General features: G+C 34.0%; 2 protein-coding genes across 8 annotated transcripts in view; one reads left to right on the forward strand and one right to left on the reverse strand.

Moving 5' to 3' along the window:
- Window positions 1–4,410, reverse strand: part of LOC127850141 (uncharacterized) — a 35,349-nt gene extending 30,939 nt beyond the window's left edge. Inside the window, exon 1 of one of the 2 annotated variants that reach the window (XM_052382951.1) lies at window positions 4,262–4,410. In XM_052382951.1, coding sequence (XP_052238911.1) covers window positions 4,262–4,337 — 76 coding nt within the window. In that variant the 5' untranslated portion in view covers window positions 4,338–4,410. The remainder of the gene's footprint in view (window positions 1–4,261) is intronic. The other variant, XM_052382952.1, reaches the window with a different exon arrangement.
- Window positions 4,411–5,447: 1,037 nt separating this feature from the next.
- Window positions 5,448–14,325, forward strand: LOC127850144 (baculoviral IAP repeat-containing protein 3-like). Of its 6 annotated transcripts, XM_052382966.1 has the most exons (11): window positions 5,448–5,573; window positions 6,855–7,124; window positions 7,380–7,809; window positions 8,166–8,302; window positions 8,556–8,613; window positions 8,796–8,921; window positions 9,241–9,422; window positions 9,848–9,986; window positions 10,332–10,421; window positions 10,810–11,003; window positions 12,565–14,312. In XM_052382966.1, the coding sequence occupies exons 3-10, from the start codon at window positions 7,392–7,394 to the stop codon at window positions 10,998–11,000; spliced, it is 1,341 nt and encodes a 446-aa protein (XP_052238926.1). In that variant the 5' UTR covers window positions 5,448–5,573; window positions 6,855–7,124; window positions 7,380–7,391; the 3' UTR covers window positions 11,001–11,003; window positions 12,565–14,312. The 6 variants fall into 6 exon arrangements, with proteins under 6 accessions (XP_052238926.1, XP_052238923.1, XP_052238925.1 ...); XM_052382963.1 differs by lacking the exon at window positions 5,448–5,573 and having other exon boundaries at window positions 6,671–7,124; window positions 7,372–7,809; XM_052382965.1 differs by lacking the exon at window positions 5,448–5,573 and having other exon boundaries at window positions 6,671–7,124; window positions 7,383–7,809.
- Window positions 14,326–19,517: the final 5,192 nt, after the last annotated feature.

A 19,517-nucleotide genomic window follows, 5' to 3' on the forward strand; every position in this document is an offset into this window, starting at 1 on the left:
GTCAAACTCAACTATGCATGGCCCCGTTGCCAACCCTGGGGCGCCACGCCCACATAGACCACACCCGCCCAAAATTGCCTTTTACTATAATTTCTTCATTAATACACTGATTCACTTCAAATTGATACTGAACCTCTCTTATGACAATACGGTCAATCTCAACTATGCATGGCCCCATTACCAACCCTGGGGCACCCCGCCCACATAGGCCACACCCTCCCAAAATTGCCTTTTACTATAACTTCTTTATTTTTACACCCATTCACTTCTAATTGATACTGAACTTCTCTTATGACAATACAGTCAATCTCAACTATGCATGGCCCCATGATCAACCCTGGGGCGCCCTTGGGTCAAACATGCGGCGTGGGGATACGCGTCGGCCTCTGCCGCGCCATTTCTAGTTATAATTATCATTAATGGAAATACTGGGACAGGGCCATGATTCTGCAAAATTGTGTCACATTGATCCCCTACACATAAGCCCTTTACCACTTAGATACGTATTTTGACGCATTTGTAATCCCTTAGAAAAGATACGTTTTTTGATGCATTTGTAGTCCCTTAGAAAGTCAAATTTAATTAAAGACCTTTTTTACTAGATTCAACTTTTATTTCATTTCCAACCCTTAGATACTGATGAGCAGCAAACAGCATTAAACCTGAACATACTGTGAGTTACTTGCAGACTGTTCTGGTTTTAAGCTGTTTGCACATAGCCATTTCACTTTGCTTCCGGGTGGGAAAGGGTTAAGGCTGTTTGCACTTGAAATGTTAAGCCAAAAAATTCCCATATGTAAAAGAGAAATTGAGTGAACTTCGATTAATACATTCACAAAAATGTGAATAAATAAAGGACAACTGAATTACAACAGTTACTAGAACTAATGCTTTCTATGTAATCGAGCTAAAATAAATTGTAGCAGGCTTTTTCGGACCCAAGCTTTTTCGTCCCAGTCCGAAATTTCAGGCTAATTTAGCCCCAAGCTAATTCGGCCCCAAATCAACCAGGCTTATTCGGCCCTATATTTTATTACACGTTTTCTTTCAAACTTAATTAATCACAGCGGGTGTTAGATTAGCTAGTGGTCTGTTTTAATTGTTAAATTGTGCCGGCTTTTAATTGAATCGATTGTTGGTTTGTTTGTTTAATATTGCGTTTGATTAAAGGTGTAAATGATGAGTATTTGTTTGATATTATATTCAATTGTTTTTTTTCCCCGGTTATTTAGCAGTTCTTAATGAAATTATTGAACAAACGTATAAAAGTGCAATAATGTGTGCATCGGTATCATAAATCATTTTTCTATCTATGTTATACTTGGTACTTGTGTTAATTGCATAACATACCGGTATATGATTGTGATTATGATGACGATTATGATGATGATGATTATTATGATGCTGACGATTATTATGAAGAAAATGATGATTATTATGATGATGATTATCATGATGATGATTATTATGATGCTGATGGTTATAATGATGATGATTCTGATTATGATTATTATGATGATGATAATAATTATGCTGATGTAAATGAACTTAATCATAAAATGAACAATTTATGTGTATTCCTTATTGTTATCTCTTTAAAGTTATCCAAATATACTTAATAACAAGAGCTGTCGAGTGCTTGACAGTATAACTTAAGCCATCATGGAGAGGGGTATAATGTGGGTGCGTGGTCATTTAATAAATGATCTTTCCTAAAAAAGAGAAAACAAGGGACAAAATTGTCACAAAACCAGGTTTTCATTGTGAAAAAAAATCTGATAAAGGGAGACAACTCAAACTGAACTTTTGAAATGAACAAAAAAAAATAACCCCCTTTGTAAGTTTGTTTTAAAATAAATCTATTTTTAGTCGTGGCGACCTTGACATTGGAGACATTGATGTGATTCTTTCGTGCGACACACCGTCCCATGATGGTGAACAAATGTGCCAAATGATTTTAAAATCTCATAATGAATGACATAGTTATAGCCCAGACAAGCTCATTTATGGCTATTTTTTACCTTTGAACTCAAAGTGTGACCTTGACCTTGGAGATATTGACGTAATTTTTTCGCGCGACACACCGTCTAATGATGGTTAACGAATGTGCCAAATGATTTTAAAATCTCACAATGAACGACAAAGTTATGGCCCGGACAAGCTTGTTCCGCCCGCCCGCCAGCCAGCCAGCCCGCCCGCATTCACCAATCTAATAACCAGTTTTTTCCTTCGGAAAACCTGGTTAAAAAGGATTTATTTTTTTGGGTGGGGGGGATTCTGGGGTGGGGCGTGGGGGATAGTTTGGGTGGAGTCCGTAGTGGTATGTCAGGTAAGTGTTGTTTTGTCAAAGTATGAATCAAATCTGATGTCAAATGAAGAAGTTATTGCAATTTAAGCAAAATTTATTAATTTGACCTTGAGAGTCAAGGCCATTCAAAGGCCAAGGTCAAATTCAACTTGCAAGGTACAGTAACATCATGATAGTAAGATAGTATTTGAAGTTTGAAAGCAATAGCCTTGATACTTTAGAAGTACAGTGGATCTAAACACAAAATTTAACAAAATATTCAAAGTTACAAAGACAAAAAAGGACAAATGTCTGCTCTTGTTTTAAGGTTGGGGTCATGTTGGTAAAGAAATATGCAAAATATGAAAGCAATATGTCAAGGGCCATTGAAAATATTTGGGGTGATACGCAAACTTTAACATTTGCACGCTCATTAAACGCTGACGCCGGGGTGAGTAGGATAGCTCCACTATATTTATTTCATATATAATAGTCGAGCTAAAAATAAATTTACAGTTTGATTATTTTCAAAGCCGTCTCAGACTCTTGTATCTATTCTATAATAACGCCTCATTTCCACGACAACATACTGTACCTGAAGCAAAAGACAAGAGAATCTTTTTTCAAATGGAATAATTTTCAATAAAGATAATATAATACTGTTATTTATAAACAATTTTCCATAGTTTTAAAGAGTATAGACCAACATATTTTCAATGATTAATTCAAATTAAAAATGGGGCACAAAAAGCCTGGTACATGTACTAGGGCCGAATGAGCCTAAAATTGGAGCTGAATGGGCCTGAAACATACAGGGCAGAAAGAGCTTGGGGCCGAAAGAACCGATTACGTCTAAACATTAGTCCAAATAATAAGACGTAATCTACAGATTATAGTCCAAATAATTAGACGTAATCTACCGATTTTCAACCTCATAATGATAGTTCTTCTTGAATGCTCTGAGCTTTTATGAGTACATACGCATGGAATAATCTACATGTTTGTCCCGCGTCTATGACGCACAAATATCGAAATAGACGCATCGTTTTGAAATATGTGCGTCCACTCAGACGCATTGCTAAACTTTATCCGTTAACGCATACGCGAATTGCGATAGGTATGAATCATCTTGTGTACGAGTCAAAAGTGTAGCAATGAACGCTTAGTTTAACCGAATGAGGCTTGAAGACTCCAGCAAGTCTTTTGATTGGCTCTTGTCAAGCCGCTGATGTATAATACGAACCAATTAGAATCAACTTTTAAAATAGAATGTGTTTTGATATTTTCTCGAGTCCCAGGATGAAAACCTGCTTTAACTTTGTGTAACTTAGTCATAAATGAAACCGAAAAATGCCTCCGAAATAAGGTGTTGAAGCTTAATAATCCAAAACAAACAAATCTAAACTTTAATAATGGTAGGTAAACGGCTCGCAATTCGGACGTAAACAATAATATTATCAAGCTAGCAATTCGGATGTTAACAATAATATTATTATAGATTTGAATCGAGTTGAAATGTTATAACAGGTTACATTCATGTAACAGATAATGTTATAGCATATGTGAAGGCAAACAAGATAGTGATAACTCTGAATTTTTTTTTTTTTTGGTTTCAACAAGTTTTTGAGATTATTAAAAGTTTAATGCAAGTATAGTTATTGAGCTAGTGTGATTTAGACATATTTTCTTCACCACTTGGTATCTTTCAAAATTTGGGACCCATTCTTTTTCAAGGTGGACTCATTAATTTTGGCCTGGGACTCATTGGTCTAAAATCTGCGAGTTCAGGGACCCATAGATAGTAAATTCTAAATTATTCCTTGATACGTACAGCGACCCGGAGTGTCAATATAGCTGGGAGTTGCATTATTGCAACTACTCATAATAAGTGAGTCATATGTATAGTAATATAATAAGACATCATACATTAAATATCAAAATTCAGTCTAAAAAAAATAAATTTAGAAACTATACCATATTCAATTCCTCCCATAAAAAAGTACAGGCCTATCGTTACATATGTCAATCTTTTGGTCCATTTCGTTGCCATTTGTTAAGTTCGCGAAAATGTATGGCTAATGTCATCGGAAGTAAACTATCCTGTTGTTTTTGTTTTAGAAAATTTCCCGCCGAAATAACAAATGTTTAAAAGGTGGGTTAAATACCACGCTCAAATTATAAAATTTCCATACTCTTTCCAGTGGTTACATCTTTATGCGAAAAAATGTTATTTGATACAAAATTGATTGGTAAATTTGATTACAAATGAAATCTATGCGCAACAATAAGTAATTCACACTCAAGAAAGTACTTTTCATGATTAAAGGGGCCTTTTCACGTTCTGGTAAATTGACAAAATTTGAAAAAAAAAATGTTTCAGATTCGCAAATTTTGGTTGCAGTTATGATATTTATGAGGAAACAGTAATACTGAACATTTATCATGCTCTAAAATATCCAATTTATGCATCTTTTTACGATTTAAAAACCTGCAAAATATACAAAGTTGCAACGCGAAACGATTGAATAATTTGGAGAGTTTTGTTGTTGTCGTTATATTTTGTGATACTATGAGGATTGCTTATATAAAGTATAACATACATAAAAAAATAAAATTGTGTGAGGACGGATGGCCGAGTGGTCAAAGAGATTGTCTTTTACTTCATTTACTCCAGGGGTCAGTAGTTCGAGTCCAATTGAGGGTTACTTTTTTCTTTCGATAATTGTACGTATTAATGTTTTTTACTGGAGCTTTTTAGATCCAATGTTTACATTTATAAATATAAAGCATTTAATGACAAACTTCAAAACATGCCAAAATCTGTTAAGAGGCCCCTTTAAATTCTCTAAATGCTATGATCAATAACCGAAGGTCTTTTTAAAACGTGTTCCATTGTGTTATATTTCATTGAAAAAAGTTTTTAAAGCAACTAACCTGTACGAGAGTACGCATTTTATGTGTCCTGATAAGTTATGATGTTTTTTTCTATATGCGGATTTTTTTAAAGCAATAAACTTTAGCAATCGAACCTCAAACAACTTAACGTAAAACATTATGTGAGATCAGCAATTGAAATCGGATATCACGACCATTTTAATCGATGATCCGAACAACTTGGTTTTACAATTAGCTTTTAAAATATAAAATAGCCGTCTCGCTTAACTAAAAGTAGATAGTTGCTTTGTTGCAATGTCAAGCGCAAACACACGTATTCTATTGTCATATACGAACTTGCCGAGTGCTTGAAAAACATGTACAAGTTACGGGGAATTTATTAAATTCAAAAGTAAGTGTATACTATTATATTATACAATCTTATAATATAAAATATTTGTAGATGAATAGAGAAGAGAAGAGTAGAGAAGAGTAGAGTAGAGTACAGTAGAGTAGAGTAGAGTAGAGTAGAGTAGAGTAGAGTAGAGTAGAGTAGAGTAGAGGAGAGTAGAGTAGAGTAGAGTAGAGTAGAGTAGAGTAGAGTAGAGTAGAGTAGAGTAGAGTAGAGTAGAGTAGAGTAGAGTAGAGTAGAGTAGAGTAGAGTAGAGTAGAGTAGAGTAGAGTAGAGTAGAGTAGAGTAGAGTAGAGTAGAGTAGAGTAGAGTAGAGCAGAGTAGAGAAGAGTAGAGTAGAGTAGAGTAGAGTAGAGTAGAGTAGGGTAGGGTAGAGTAGAGTAGGGTACGGTGTAGGGTAGGGGCAGAGTAGAGTAGAGTAGAGAAGAGTAGAGTAGAGTAGAGTAGAGTAGAGTAGAGTAGAGTAGAGTAGAGTAGAGTAGAGTAGAGTAGAGTAGAGTAGAGTAGAGTAGAGTAGAGTAGAGTAGAGTAGAGTAGAGAAAAGTAGAGTAGAGAAAAGTAGAGTAGAGAAAGTAGAGTAGAGTAGAGTAGAGTAGAGTAGAGTAGAGTAGAGTAGAGTAGAGTAGAGTAGAGTAGAGTAGAGTAGAGTAGAGTAGAGTAGAGTAGAGTAGAGTAGAGTAGAGTAGAGTTGGTTTTGTAGTTGTGCGTTGTGTTGTGTAGTGTAGCGCATTGTAGTGCAGTATAGCGTAGTATGGAAAAGCATAGCATAGTCAATATGAATGGAAATACATTTCTTAACTTTGAGTCAGATTAGCTTTAATCATGTATTTGCGATATTTCAGAATGTATTTTTCGTTAATTGGAGTTTTCTGCGTGCTTCGGCGCATAATTCATATATTCTGTTACCGTATATTAAAGCATGTATTATTAATATTGGCAAAACGCCCTAACAATTTATTTTGTGATAACGAATCATACTTTAACCTGATATGGTAGATTTTAAAATACTATACATGTGAACAATCAATATACATGTATTGATTCGTCATTGACACAAGTGGTGAGTGTTTAACCACGCCACGATGATAATTGTTAACAATTCACCCAATTATGTGTTATTCATACGGGTATTTTAAGGTTTTTTGTATTCGGTTGACGACAGAATGATTAACGAAAGTGTGATTAGTGTGCTGTTGTCGTAACGTACAAGCTTAGTGGCTAAACCAAGCGAAACGATGCTGTTTTAACTAAAGATTTACTTTCGATGAATACTACTTTCAGGAGAGATTTATCTTGGAAACAAAGGTTATCACAAAACTGAAAAGTCAAACATCTTTTGTGTTTACGTTGTCTAAAAAAACAATGCCGTTGAACTCGTTGTTGCCACAAAGGTTCTGAAGAAGATAGTGGGTTGATTGCCGACAACCGACGGGGTATATAGGAATTAAGCCGTCTTTAAAAATTGACGTTCATTGTGGACTCATCGACGTAACATGATATATTGATTGTGTCAAATTAAAGCGAACAATTGCGAGATATATCGATATATAGGTAAATAGTTACATAGTTTAGTCTTTAACAAATGAATGTTTTAAAGTTTTTAAATACAAACTACTTGTAGTTTCAATGTTATGTATTTGGACTTATTAATGATAAATGAATCGTAAACGTATATAATTAGGATCTTATAAGGATTTAATTGACAATAATTATTACATCGATGCATTTGTGAGATGGCTACTGTACCTAAAGACTGTCCGGTCGAAGGACAAAACTACGCATTGAAACATGGTCTAAGTATTTCAGTAGAAACCCTCCATGGAATCAGATAAAGCAATACTTGCTCCATCTGGGTCCAGATTTTCGTCACGTAGGGCGGGTATACCAAATCAAGGATTTACGATATCGAACCCATCAATCGAATGTGCTTCCAGTTCCTGTTACTCCAGTTATTCAACAGTTAACAATGTTGCCAGTAGCCAATCAGCAGCAAGGTTCTCTCACAATGCTCAGTCAATGAACCCAAGGACTACAGGTGGGTATATGCCAGCATGTTTTACCAACCGCACCTTTCAAGACACGCAATCAAGGCAAAATGTACCTGTTGCAATGGTACTGGAACCTCCAAGGTATCCTAGATACAGCACGGAGGAGAGCAGGATGCAGTCATATTTGTCCTGGTTTCACACAACCCCGACTGCTGAGGAATGTGCCATCGCTGGATTCTTTTATACAGGTAGCTAGCATATGTTTAACGTAAACACAATTCTTCATCTTGTTATTCATAAAGCAAGGATATGATAAAACACACAAAAAGTTATATTGAGGAGAGGTAACTATGCTTGTCATACCTCATTTCAACTTATGCCGGTTTCTGATTGTGTTTTTGCCGTCTGATGTGTGCCAAGGTATTTGCCAAGGTATTTGGTCTCACTAACATGAACATGAAACAACCGTATTGGACAATTCATTAATACACGATTCTTTGTCGTTGTTCTTATTTGTATTGCATGCACGTCTCCTGTATGTACATCACACGAGAAAGACACATATTGAGCTATTCTTTTATGAAGTTTTTACTTTGTATTGCAGGAAAATGTGACCTTATTAGATGCTTCCATTGCGGAATAGGGCTTAAAGACTTTAGCGCGGCGGATAACCCATTGGTTGAACACATTAAGAACGCAAAGACATGTCCGTATTTAGAGGCTTTGCTTGGTCCAAAAGCGGTGAGCATCAGCAAGTAAACTAACACGCTTAGGGATTTTAACTTGTAACTGTTGTACTTACTTGATCAATATCGATTTAATGTGTTAATTTGTACCCTTAGTCAACTCTCTAAATAATTAACATATGGTCCAATTTTGTTATATTTATTAATACACTGTAAATTAATTGAATTGTTATTAAGTGTTGATGTCATTCTTTACCATAAGATTGAAATGCTAAAAACAACTTTAATGTAAAAGATTAAACTCTCAGGACGAAATCGGTGCGATTAGGCCAGACAATGGCCATCAACGCCACCCAGAGGGAATCGGTAAGTAATCGCGGATTAAAAATGCTTTTTGCTTTGTTATGTGCGTTTAAAAGCGCCAATAGGCACTTTTAAATCATCTCTAGTGTAAAGTATAACAATTTTATTTGCAATGTGTATTTTTATAGAACATTGTACAATGTGCATGATAATTTACACGCAATGAACTATTATTTATTATGCAGGCAATCAAGTCGAAAAATATCCCCAGTACAGGACCCTGGAATCCCGCCTGTTGACGTTCGAAAATAACAACTTCCGTTGTACTAAAACTCCACAGGAACTAGCGGAAACTGGACTTTTCTACACAGGTTATGACAATCGTAGTGTTTAATTTTGTTATATATTTAAATATTGGGCAGTCTTTATTGACAAAACAAATACATAAGTAATTTAAAAATTTGAATGATCAAATGATATATTTGTTTGTTCAATTCATTAAAAATATTATTATCTTTTCATTTAGTAGATTATCGTTTGATATATCTTTCATTTATGTGAACATACGTGACATGTATGTATTTACTTATAAAAGTATATCAATTTATATTAACGAATAAACATCCATCGTACGCATCCAAGAACGTGTTAAATACGTTGGTTCTAGCCTGATATGTTTGTTATCTTCAGGCGTTGGAGACGAGGTTCGCTGTTTTTCCTGTGGCGGTGGACTACAAAACTGGGATGAAAGTGATGACCCCTGGACCGAGCACTACAAGTGGTTCCCGCATTGTGAATATGCAGTTATAGTTAACGGGAAAACTGTCCTCGACAGAGAGAAGCGAAATACAAATGCAGCAATTACAATGCTGGTAATGATAATGTGAACGTTCGCACACCAAGTAATAATGTTTATCTTATTTAATGAAAAAGAAGTGGCGTCTACGGTCAGTCATACATTTATTTTGGGTGGCTTTGCGACCTTTTTTGCACTCAGATTTGTTCAGCCGATTTCAATCTTAAATTTGAATATTGAATTTTATATATAAACAGAAAAATCGTTCAACACGATTGAAGCATAAACATTATATTCTTACATCATTTTACAGTAAATATGACAATTATAATTATATGTAAGTTTATCATCAAACGATAATTGTGTAATTCATGTAATTATGCAAATGCGCAATTACGCGATTGGCTTTTATGAGCTGAACATGTGTACAGTTTAGGTAATAATATGTCTAATAGAGCAAATACGACAATTTGTTTGAGCTTTATGCATATCTTAATCTAGAATACAACCAGCGGACCACCGGCAAGTCCTAACGCAATCAACAGTGTTTTTGACCTTACATCGCTGAAAACATCTTGCACAGAAATGGGCTTTTCCGCAGACCTGTTCGACACATCCGTAGAACGCTTAAACCTGGACGGTTTGTATTTAAAACAGTTCTATTTAACAAGTACAACAAAGAATAAAACTACATATTTGAACTCTTATGTTTATGTGTAGTAAAACCATAGATGTAGGGTTTAAGTTAGTTTACATTTTACAAATACATACAAATACATGAATTGAACTTCGGGGTCGTTGAAGATATGTGTGTGTAATTAAACGTCCTTGATAAAACAAATCGAACGAATTACTATGTTCTATTTTTAGTCACTGTTAAATGTTATTATGGTACAATATATTGGTTTTAAATGGTCGAATTATTAAATTCTAAAATAACCAAATATATTTCACACCTGTGTATATATTTGTGTTCTGATTTAAGGTAACCACTGCCCTACCATTGATGATATAATAAATGGAATAGATCAGATTCAGAAAGACATTGAAGAAACATCATGTCGAATTATGTCAGGTTATTATCTTGTTATGTATTCAACACCTAAGTAAAATATTTGCTTTACTTTTTTTCAATAAACTTATAAATTTAGTAGACATGTATGATATTATATTTTTTTAGACCACCTTAATTTGAGATTATAAATAATTGATCACGTGAGTGATAGTATTTGGACACGCATACATTTTATGCTAGAATAGATACTATAAAAAAATTAATATGTTCTTCTTTCCGACATGCTTTTAAAGGAATTCTATAAATTTCCACATGAATTTTGAAATTTTATCTCAAACATTACATAGGTGTATGTGCAATATAAATGTATAACATCTAGCAAAATATGCTTAAAATGTAATGGGTCATTTTATTTTATATCTCTTGATTGTTATGTTTATATTTCTAGATACATTTGTCGAAGAAAATAAACGCTTACAAAGCATGTTGACTTGCGACAGATGCAAAACAAACCAATCAAACGCGTTGTTTCTGCCGTGCGCGCATCACGTGATGTGTATCGATTGTGCACGTGACTTGACGTTGTGTCCTGTTTGCAACTGCAAAGTTGATGAGACAATCCGGACTTTCATGAGTTAACTGGTATTAATTATTTGGAAATATACAATTATATTATTACTGAACACTTATCGATATCTATTTTATATCTATAAAATTGAAGTTAAATAACCTATGCAAATGTGTTTTTCTTCAAATGTTTCAAAAGTGCTTCTTCTAAAAATGATTATGTTTGATTTAAAGTCAATTTGAACACACAGCGTTTTACCTCTTGCTTCAATTCAATTCCATTGAATTGGCTTTGGAAAGAAACGCTAAGGCTAAATATGTTTTAATTCGGCTGTGAACAATCATGCAAACGGTGGGTGCAATATGGTAAATAGAACATAATTAATATGAAAGAAAGATATTAATTAAACGTGGTTGCGAAGAAATTGTGTGAACTGAAGTATTTACATAGGACTATTTTTAATGGATTGTTTTTTATTTTAGTGTTATTTGTATTTTTCTTATATACATTTTTATCAAACATGATGATTATGTGTTTTTTTCCGCCATATGTTTCAAAGATAACATAAATTTTATTTGTTTAATGTAATTCTTCACCCTTTGGCAAATATCGACATACACCATTTTTAAATTAATTTATTTCATCAATGTCAGCTGATGTTTCAGACCAAACCGGAATACCTGTCGGATTCATCTTACTAAGGAAGTGATAAACCACCACATACATCACGGATCCAAACAGATGTTCATTAATGCATTTGCATTTCAGTAACATGGCAACTATTGCAATCGACAGCTTTGAATTCGCTGTAGATTGGAATCTTGTGCCAAATCAAACATGCACACCTTTGCCTGCACGAACGATATTTCTTTGAACTCAGTTCCCTGTCAATTATTTCTTCTTGTTGTTCTATGTCCATGTTTTATTATGTTTTTTTTTAGCGAAGATGGTACTGATATGCCGTTTTAGTTTTATAATTTTATGTACACAATTGGAATCACTAAGGATATATTCATGTTTCTTATAATGATGTCCGATAACTTTGTATATTCTGTCTCTGTTCTCGTGAGCTTGCCTTGTTATCTGAAGTGTAGTTATATTTTTCACAGTTGACAACAGTTAATGCTGACGACTCTTTTACTATTCCCTACAATATAGAGTAACAGCTTTATAGACTCATTGACCAGTTTCCCACATTGAATTTCGTATAAACAATTTTAAGTGAATTATTTGATGACCGCCGCATTCGAAAGGCCCAATATTCGTAAACTCCGACGGTTCGATATTTCAAAGTCAAGCTTTTCCGAAAGCACAATTGTTTAATTTTGAACTCGGCACACATTCGTAAGATTCAACATCTTCAATACTACAATCACTGTTCTGAACAAATTACTAGTATCTAAATAAAGTGTGTTATGACTAAACGTATAATACATGCGTGCATATAATATGTAATTTGCGCATTGTTCTTCCTTCACTTTTAGTTGTTTCCGGAAAGTAATTATTTTCGTGACTGACAGATCTGCTGACGCCGAACCGCCGCCTCTATACAGTGATAACGTTGCAGAAATGATTAAAATCTATTATTGTTATCATGTACTACCTCATAAAGTACTTTTCTGCACTTTCTTGCAGTTGGCGTTCTTTGAAGTTCATGTCGGTGGTAGATCTGCCGGCCCAGAAGGCACATCGGGATTTAGGGAAGATGCTTGTTGCAAAGGTCGGAAGTCGGTTCAGGAGCAAAGACCCTCCAACCATGCTCAGCAGAGAGTTGCCTCTGTAGTTGTTACAGTAACTCCGGTCATTCTTGTTCTTGTATATAGTGACTATGGTGGCATCTCGCATGTATTTTGGTACTGCGCCTTTCTCCCAGCACAAGAGCAGAAGATCATGCAGTGGCTGGAGTAGGGTGGTCTTATCGCATTAAGTGGTATGAGATGAAATGCCGTCACTTCTTGGGTTTTTGCCACAGCTCAGCGAGTCGAAGGATTTCGCAATTGTTTCGACATTTGGCAAGGCATCAAGCTCTTCCGTTACAGTCAGGTCATTGGTTGCTTCGATTGCGGTCTCACTGACAGCAGTAACTGTGTTTTGTTTGTGTTAAAGTTACGATTACATGACCAATTTCTACAAAACCGGCAAAATGAGCTAAATAATTCGTCCAGAGCTAAGTCTTATGTAACTACTGTGGTATTAAAAAGCAACCTTATCTAAAAGGTTTAAAACAAAAAAAGCTTAAAACTGTCTTAAGCAGACTTTGTGTATCTTTACATAGACTGCATGTTCAAAACCTTCTCCAATTTCGTATGAAGAGAGACATGGTAATAGTTGTTATATGCTCGAAGATGAGAATCACTTTGCAATTGAATGTAAACTATATACAGAAATAAGAACCTTGTATATTGATTATTATTATTTGAAAAAGCAAAATATGTTGAAATTTGTTGAATTATTAAATTCGAAAATGTTCGAACCAATAACAATCTTGCATTACATGTGAACAAAGAATTTTAACTACGAACCGTCTCTATGCTGACTTGACTCGGGTTGATATTGGCATTTAACTGTTAAATGAAAGTAAAACCATATATAAGTTTGCGACTTACAGCATATTCATTGGGCTTCTTATTTCTTGATTGAAATGAAGAGATAAGACGCTACTCTGTAATTTTCTAGAAGAAGATTAGTTGAGTCCAATTTTATATATACTATTAAACGAATGAAAGAATTTAACCATTTTGAAGAATGTCTGACTGCAGATTTTGAGGGATTCATAACTTAAGAAATGTAATTACGAAATAAATCGCCCTATGTACATTTCAGACATAGAAATAGGAACTCGTGACTTCCATAACCCAATCGAACTCGAGCAAAATGTGTACTAATGTTCCATATCAATGTGCATATAAATATTCAAGATACCGTTATCGTCTGTATATAATGTTAAACCGCTGGGTTAGGGAGATTAAATGAAGGGTTTCAATGTGCTTGCAAAGTTATCGAACCTCTAGAATTTGCACTGGGCTTCTTTATTTATTAATACTTAATTCTAAGTGACAAATACTTTTGGAAAACTCCATTTTAATAGAAACTGTTGCATCCTTCAATGATTGATGTTGTAACAAAATCAATATTAAAAGCAAACAGCAAACTTAAATGATATAATATCATTGCTCTGTTATATTGATCGTTTTATTAAAAAACAAATCCGGACCGGATTTAGAACATTAGAAAGAGCATTTAAACACGTTGTTTAAAATATATTCATGAAAATCTATAATTATGAAGTCATTAAATATGACCAAATAATGGTCAGGTACATGCAATGGAATTGTAATTTGGAAAACAAATACAATGAATACCAGGGGTACGCAAGAATTAGTCATTCACACGCAAAAATAATCATTTAAATGAAACTTAAATGTTACATAAATGTTCATTCCCAACTAAAGTGCTTACATTTAATCTATTCCATAGTATAGTATATCATTCAATATGTTGTAATGAAATCAATATTAAAAGCAAACAGCAATCTTAAATGATATAATACCATTTCTCTGTTATATTGATCCTTTTATTAAATAACAAATATTCGGACCGGATTTAGAACATTAGAAAGGAAAGTTAAACCTGTTGTTTAAAATATATTCATGAAAATCTATAATTATGAAGTCATTAAATATGACCAAATAATAGTCAGGTACATGCAATGGAATTGTAATTTGGAAAACAAATAAAATTAGTACCAGGGGTACGCAAGAATTAGTCATTCACACGAAAAAACAATCACTTAAATGAAACTTATATGTTTAATAAAAATTCATTCCCAACTAAAGTGCTTACATTTTATCTATTCCATAGTATAGTATATCATTCAATTTGTTTTAAAAATAACAAACCCCAATCATTGTACGTGTTTTATGCATAATTATGAGTTGTAATGGCATGTGCATTTGTTAATTTTGAACGTAAGCGATCAAACCTACCATAGTTTATGTAACACATAATGTGAGATTAGCATTTCAAAATCAATTTACTAAAATTCAATAGTTGTTTTGTTGAAATGCGCAAACCAATTGACTTGAAAGCACATGGAAAACCTTTCAGGATTTATAATTCGTTCATTGAAGTGTGCTTCATGCCTTGGCGCATGATTGATATATCAAGCTTAAGCCAATACATAGTTCTATTGTTAATATTGGAACACAGCTTTTAAAATTATTTTGATTGTGCTATTTTGGTTTGTCCTGATAAGAAAGAGTCTTTACAATTCATGATTTGATTGTTCAATGTATTCATTCGTTATAACTGTATGACAAATTAAAGGGGATTCTTATTTAAAATAAAAATCAACCATTTTAAATTCATACTTGGACTTTTTTGTTTTGCTATCGCTGTTTTGATTTCGGGTAGCGACATTATGATTCACATAACACGCAGCAAAGGTTATGCAAAGTGTTTAAACAAAGCAAAAACATTGCTGTTTAAAGTTAACTTACGCGATACATAACTTTCAGTGGCCATAAAAACTGGAATAAGGACCGAAATCGTGTAACAATCAAAGCGCTGAAGGCACTGAAGTTGTTCGCTGTTGTCGTCCTTGATTAGCTTGTGTGCATTGCACAGGCTAATCAGTGTGCACAGGCTAATGTTATTTGACATGCATTAAACCCCGTTTTCCCTGAAAGCAGCCAATATGTACAGATTTCAATGATAAACACTAGACTGGCAAATGTCGTCTTACAAGCTGGTAAATACACACACTGCAGTAGTAGAGCAGACGCTCCTAAGCATTGGTCGTCGGCAGTGCAGACAGACAGCGGTAATCGTTCCCAGCGTAGTGAGTTACCGTCCTGAGCGTAGCTAAGCACATACTGATTTGCAAAACATGCTCTGTAAATTTAGTCGGCCGTTAACGGAACCAACTTTAAACGACCACGACGCCTTCGCTGAAGATACGTTTATTTACTACATGGGAGAAAGAAGTCATGAACCATAGTTTAATAGTCAATTCTTGATCAAATGAGTGTACAGGTTTTTAAAAATAAACCAGTTTTAATGTTATGTAGTTGGACTATAAGATAAATTAATCGTGAACGTATATAATAAATATTTACTGAGGATTAAATAGACAAGATTTATTAAATCGATGCATATAGATCATCTCATAAGATGAATACTGCATGCTAAAATTGTCCGGTCGAAGGACCAAACTACGCATTGAAACATGGTATTAGTATTTCATTGGGTAAACTGGATTCAGATAAAGCAATACTTGCTCCATCATGGTCTAGATTTTCGTCACGCAGAGAGGGCATAACAAATCAAGGATTTACGATATCGAACCCACCAACCGACTGTGCTTCAAGTTCCAGTTTCTCCAATTATTCAACAATTAATAACGTTGCCAGAAGCTAATCGGCAGAAAGGTTCTCTTACAATGCTCAGCCAATTAACCCAAGGAGTAAAGGTGAACGTAGGTACATGCCAGAATGTTTTTCCAACCGCACCTTTCAAGACACGCAACCAAGGCAAAGTGTACCTGTTGCAATGGCACTGAAACCTCCAAGATATCCTAGATACAGCACGGAGGTGAGTAGATTGCAGTCATTTTCGGCCTGGTCTCACACAACGCCGACTGCTGAGGAATGTACCATCGCTGGATTCTTTTATACAGTACCAGCTTATGGTAATCGAAAACAATTCTTCATCTCATTATACCAATATTGATGATATGATAAAACACAAAAATAGGAATATTATGTAGACGGAGCTATGCTTTTTATTTCTCATTTAAACGTATGCAGGTTTCTGATTGTGTTTTCGCTGTCTGATGTATATTACGATTTTGTTTCGTGCATAAACATGTACTTTATAGCGGATAACCCACTGGTTGAACACATTAAGAACGCAAAGACATGTCCGTATTTAAAGGATTTGCTTGGTCCAGAAGGACTGAAACATCAGCTAGTAAACTAACACGCTTAGGGATTTTATTTTCAAACTGTTGTACTTACTTGATCAATATCTATTTAATATGTAAAGTTGTACCCTTAGTCAACCCTCCAAATGATTAACATATGGTCCAACTTTGTTATATTTGTTAATACACGATACATTCATTGAATTGTTATTAAGTGTTGATGTCCTCCTTCTTTACCATAAGATTGAAATGCTAAAAACAACTTTAATGTAAAAGATTAAACTCTCTTAACAGGAAGAAATCAGTGCGATAAAGGCAGAAAATGGCATTCAATGTCACCCAGAGGGAATCGGTAAGGAATCGCGGATTCAAAATGCTTTTTGCTTTGTTATGTTCGTTTAAAGCGCCAATAGGAACTTTTAAGCCATCTATAGTGTAAAGTATAACAATTTAATTTGCAATATGTATTTTTATAGAACATTGTACAATGTGCATGATAATTTACACGCCACGAAGTATTCTTTATTACGCATGACATCAAGTCTACAAATATCCCCGGTACAGGACCCTGGACACCCGCCTTTTGACGTTCGAAAACAACAACTTCCGTTGTACTTAAACTCCATAGGAAATAGCCGAAGCTGGTTTTTTCTACACAGGTTATGACCATCGTAGTGTTTAATTTTGTTTTATATTTATATTTATTGGACAGTCGTTATTGATAAAACAAATACATAAGTAATTTAAAAATATGAATGATCAAATTATATATTTGTTTGTTCAATTCATTTAAAATATTAGTGTATTTTCATTTAGTAGATTATCGTGTGATATATCTTTCATTTATGTGAACATACGTAACGTGTATGTATTAACTAATAAAAGTATATCATTTTATATTAACGAATAAACATCCAGCGTACGCATCCAAGAACGTGTTAAATACGTTGGTTCTAACATGATGTTTTTGTTATCTTCAGGCATTGGAGACGAGGTTCGCTGTTTTTCCTGTGGCGGTGGACTACAAAACTGGGATGAAAGTGATGACCCCTGGACTGAGCACTACAAGTGGTTCCCGCATTGTGAATATGCAGTTATAGTTAACGGGGAAACTGTCCTCGATAGAGAAAAGCGAAATACAAATGCAGCAACTACAATGCTGGTAATGATAATGTGAACGATCGAACATCAAGTAATAACGTTTATACATGTCTTTAAAGAAGTGGCATCTACGGTCAGTAATAAATTTATTTTGAGGAGCTTTGCGACCTTTTTTGCACTCAGATTTCTTTTCAGCCGATTTCAATCTTAAATTTGAATGGTTAATTTTATTTTTAAACAGAAACATCGTTCAACACGATCGTTGCATATATATAATATTCTTACATTGTTTAACAGTAAATATGACAATTATAATAATATGTAACTTACATAATGTAAGTTTATCATTAAACGATAACTGTGTAATTCATGTAATTATTCAAAAGCGCAATTCCGCGATTGGCCGTCATGAACTGAACATGTGTACAGTTTAGGTAACAATATGTCAAAAAGAGCAAATACGACAATTTGTTTGAGCTATATGCATGTCTTAATCTAGAATACAACCAGCGGACCACCGGCAAGTCCTAACGCAATCAACATTGGCTTTGACTTGTTATCGCTGAAAACATCTTGCACAGAAATGGGCTTTTCCGCAGACCTGTTCGACACATCCGTAGAACGCTTAAAACTGGACGGTTTGTATTTGAAACAGTTCTATTTAACAAGTACAACAAAGAATAAAACTACATATGTGAACTATAATGTTTATGTGTAGTAAAACCATAGATTTAGCGTTCAAGTTTGTTTACATTTTACATATACATCCAAATACATGAACTGAACTTCGGGGTCGTTGAAGATATGTGTGTGTAATAAAATGTCCTTGATAAAAACAAATCGAAAGAATAACTATGTTCTATTTGTAATGACTGTTAAATGTCATTATGGTATTATATATGGGATTTAAATGGTCGATTCCTTAATTTTCAAAATAACTAAATAGATTTCACACCTATATATATATATATATATATATATATATATATATATATATATATATATATATATATATTTATTTGTGTTCTGCCCTAGCATTGATGATATAATAAATGAAATAGATCAGATTCAGTAAGACATTGAAGAAAAATCATGTCGAACTATGTCAGGTTATTATGTTTTTATGTGTTCAACATCAAAGTAAAATATTTGCTTCACTGTTTCTTCAATCAACTAATAAATTTAATAGACATGTATGATATAATAAATTAAATTAAACCACCTTAATTTTCACCACATAAATAATTGATCCACGTGAGTGATAGTATTTGGAGACGCATACATTTTGATGCAATGAAGAGATACTTTAAACATTTTTAATATGTTCGTCTTTCCGAAATGCTTTTAAAGGAATTCTATCAATTTCCACATGAATTTTGATTTTTTATCTCAAACATTACATAGGTTTTTGTGCAATATAAATGTATAACATCTAGCAAAATATGTTTACACTATAATGGATCATTTTTATTTAATATTAGTTGATTGTTATGTTTATATTTCTAGATACATTTGTCGAAGAAAATAAACGCTTAAGGAGCATGTTGACTTGCGACAAATGCAA

Source organism: Dreissena polymorpha, chromosome 11 (genome assembly GCF_020536995.1).
Source record: "Dreissena polymorpha isolate Duluth1 chromosome 11, UMN_Dpol_1.0, whole genome shotgun sequence".
NCBI lineage: Eukaryota > Metazoa > Mollusca > Bivalvia > Myida > Dreissenidae > Dreissena > Dreissena polymorpha.

What these genes read in the sequence shown, in the direction of transcription:
- LOC127850144 (XM_052382966.1), top strand. Translation starts at nt 7,392, where the DNA reads ATGGAATCAGATAAAGCAATACTTGCTCCATCTGGGTCCAGATTTTCG. An exon ending in CGCTGGATTCTTTTATACAG is followed by an intron (nt 7,810 to 8,165) that starts GTAGCTAGCATA and finishes TTTGTATTGCAG; the next exon opens with GAAAATGTGACCTTATTAGA. An exon ending in ATCATGTCGAATTATGTCAG is followed by an intron (nt 10,422 to 10,809) that starts GTTATTATCTTG and finishes TTATATTTCTAG; the next exon opens with ATACATTTGTCGAAGAAAAT.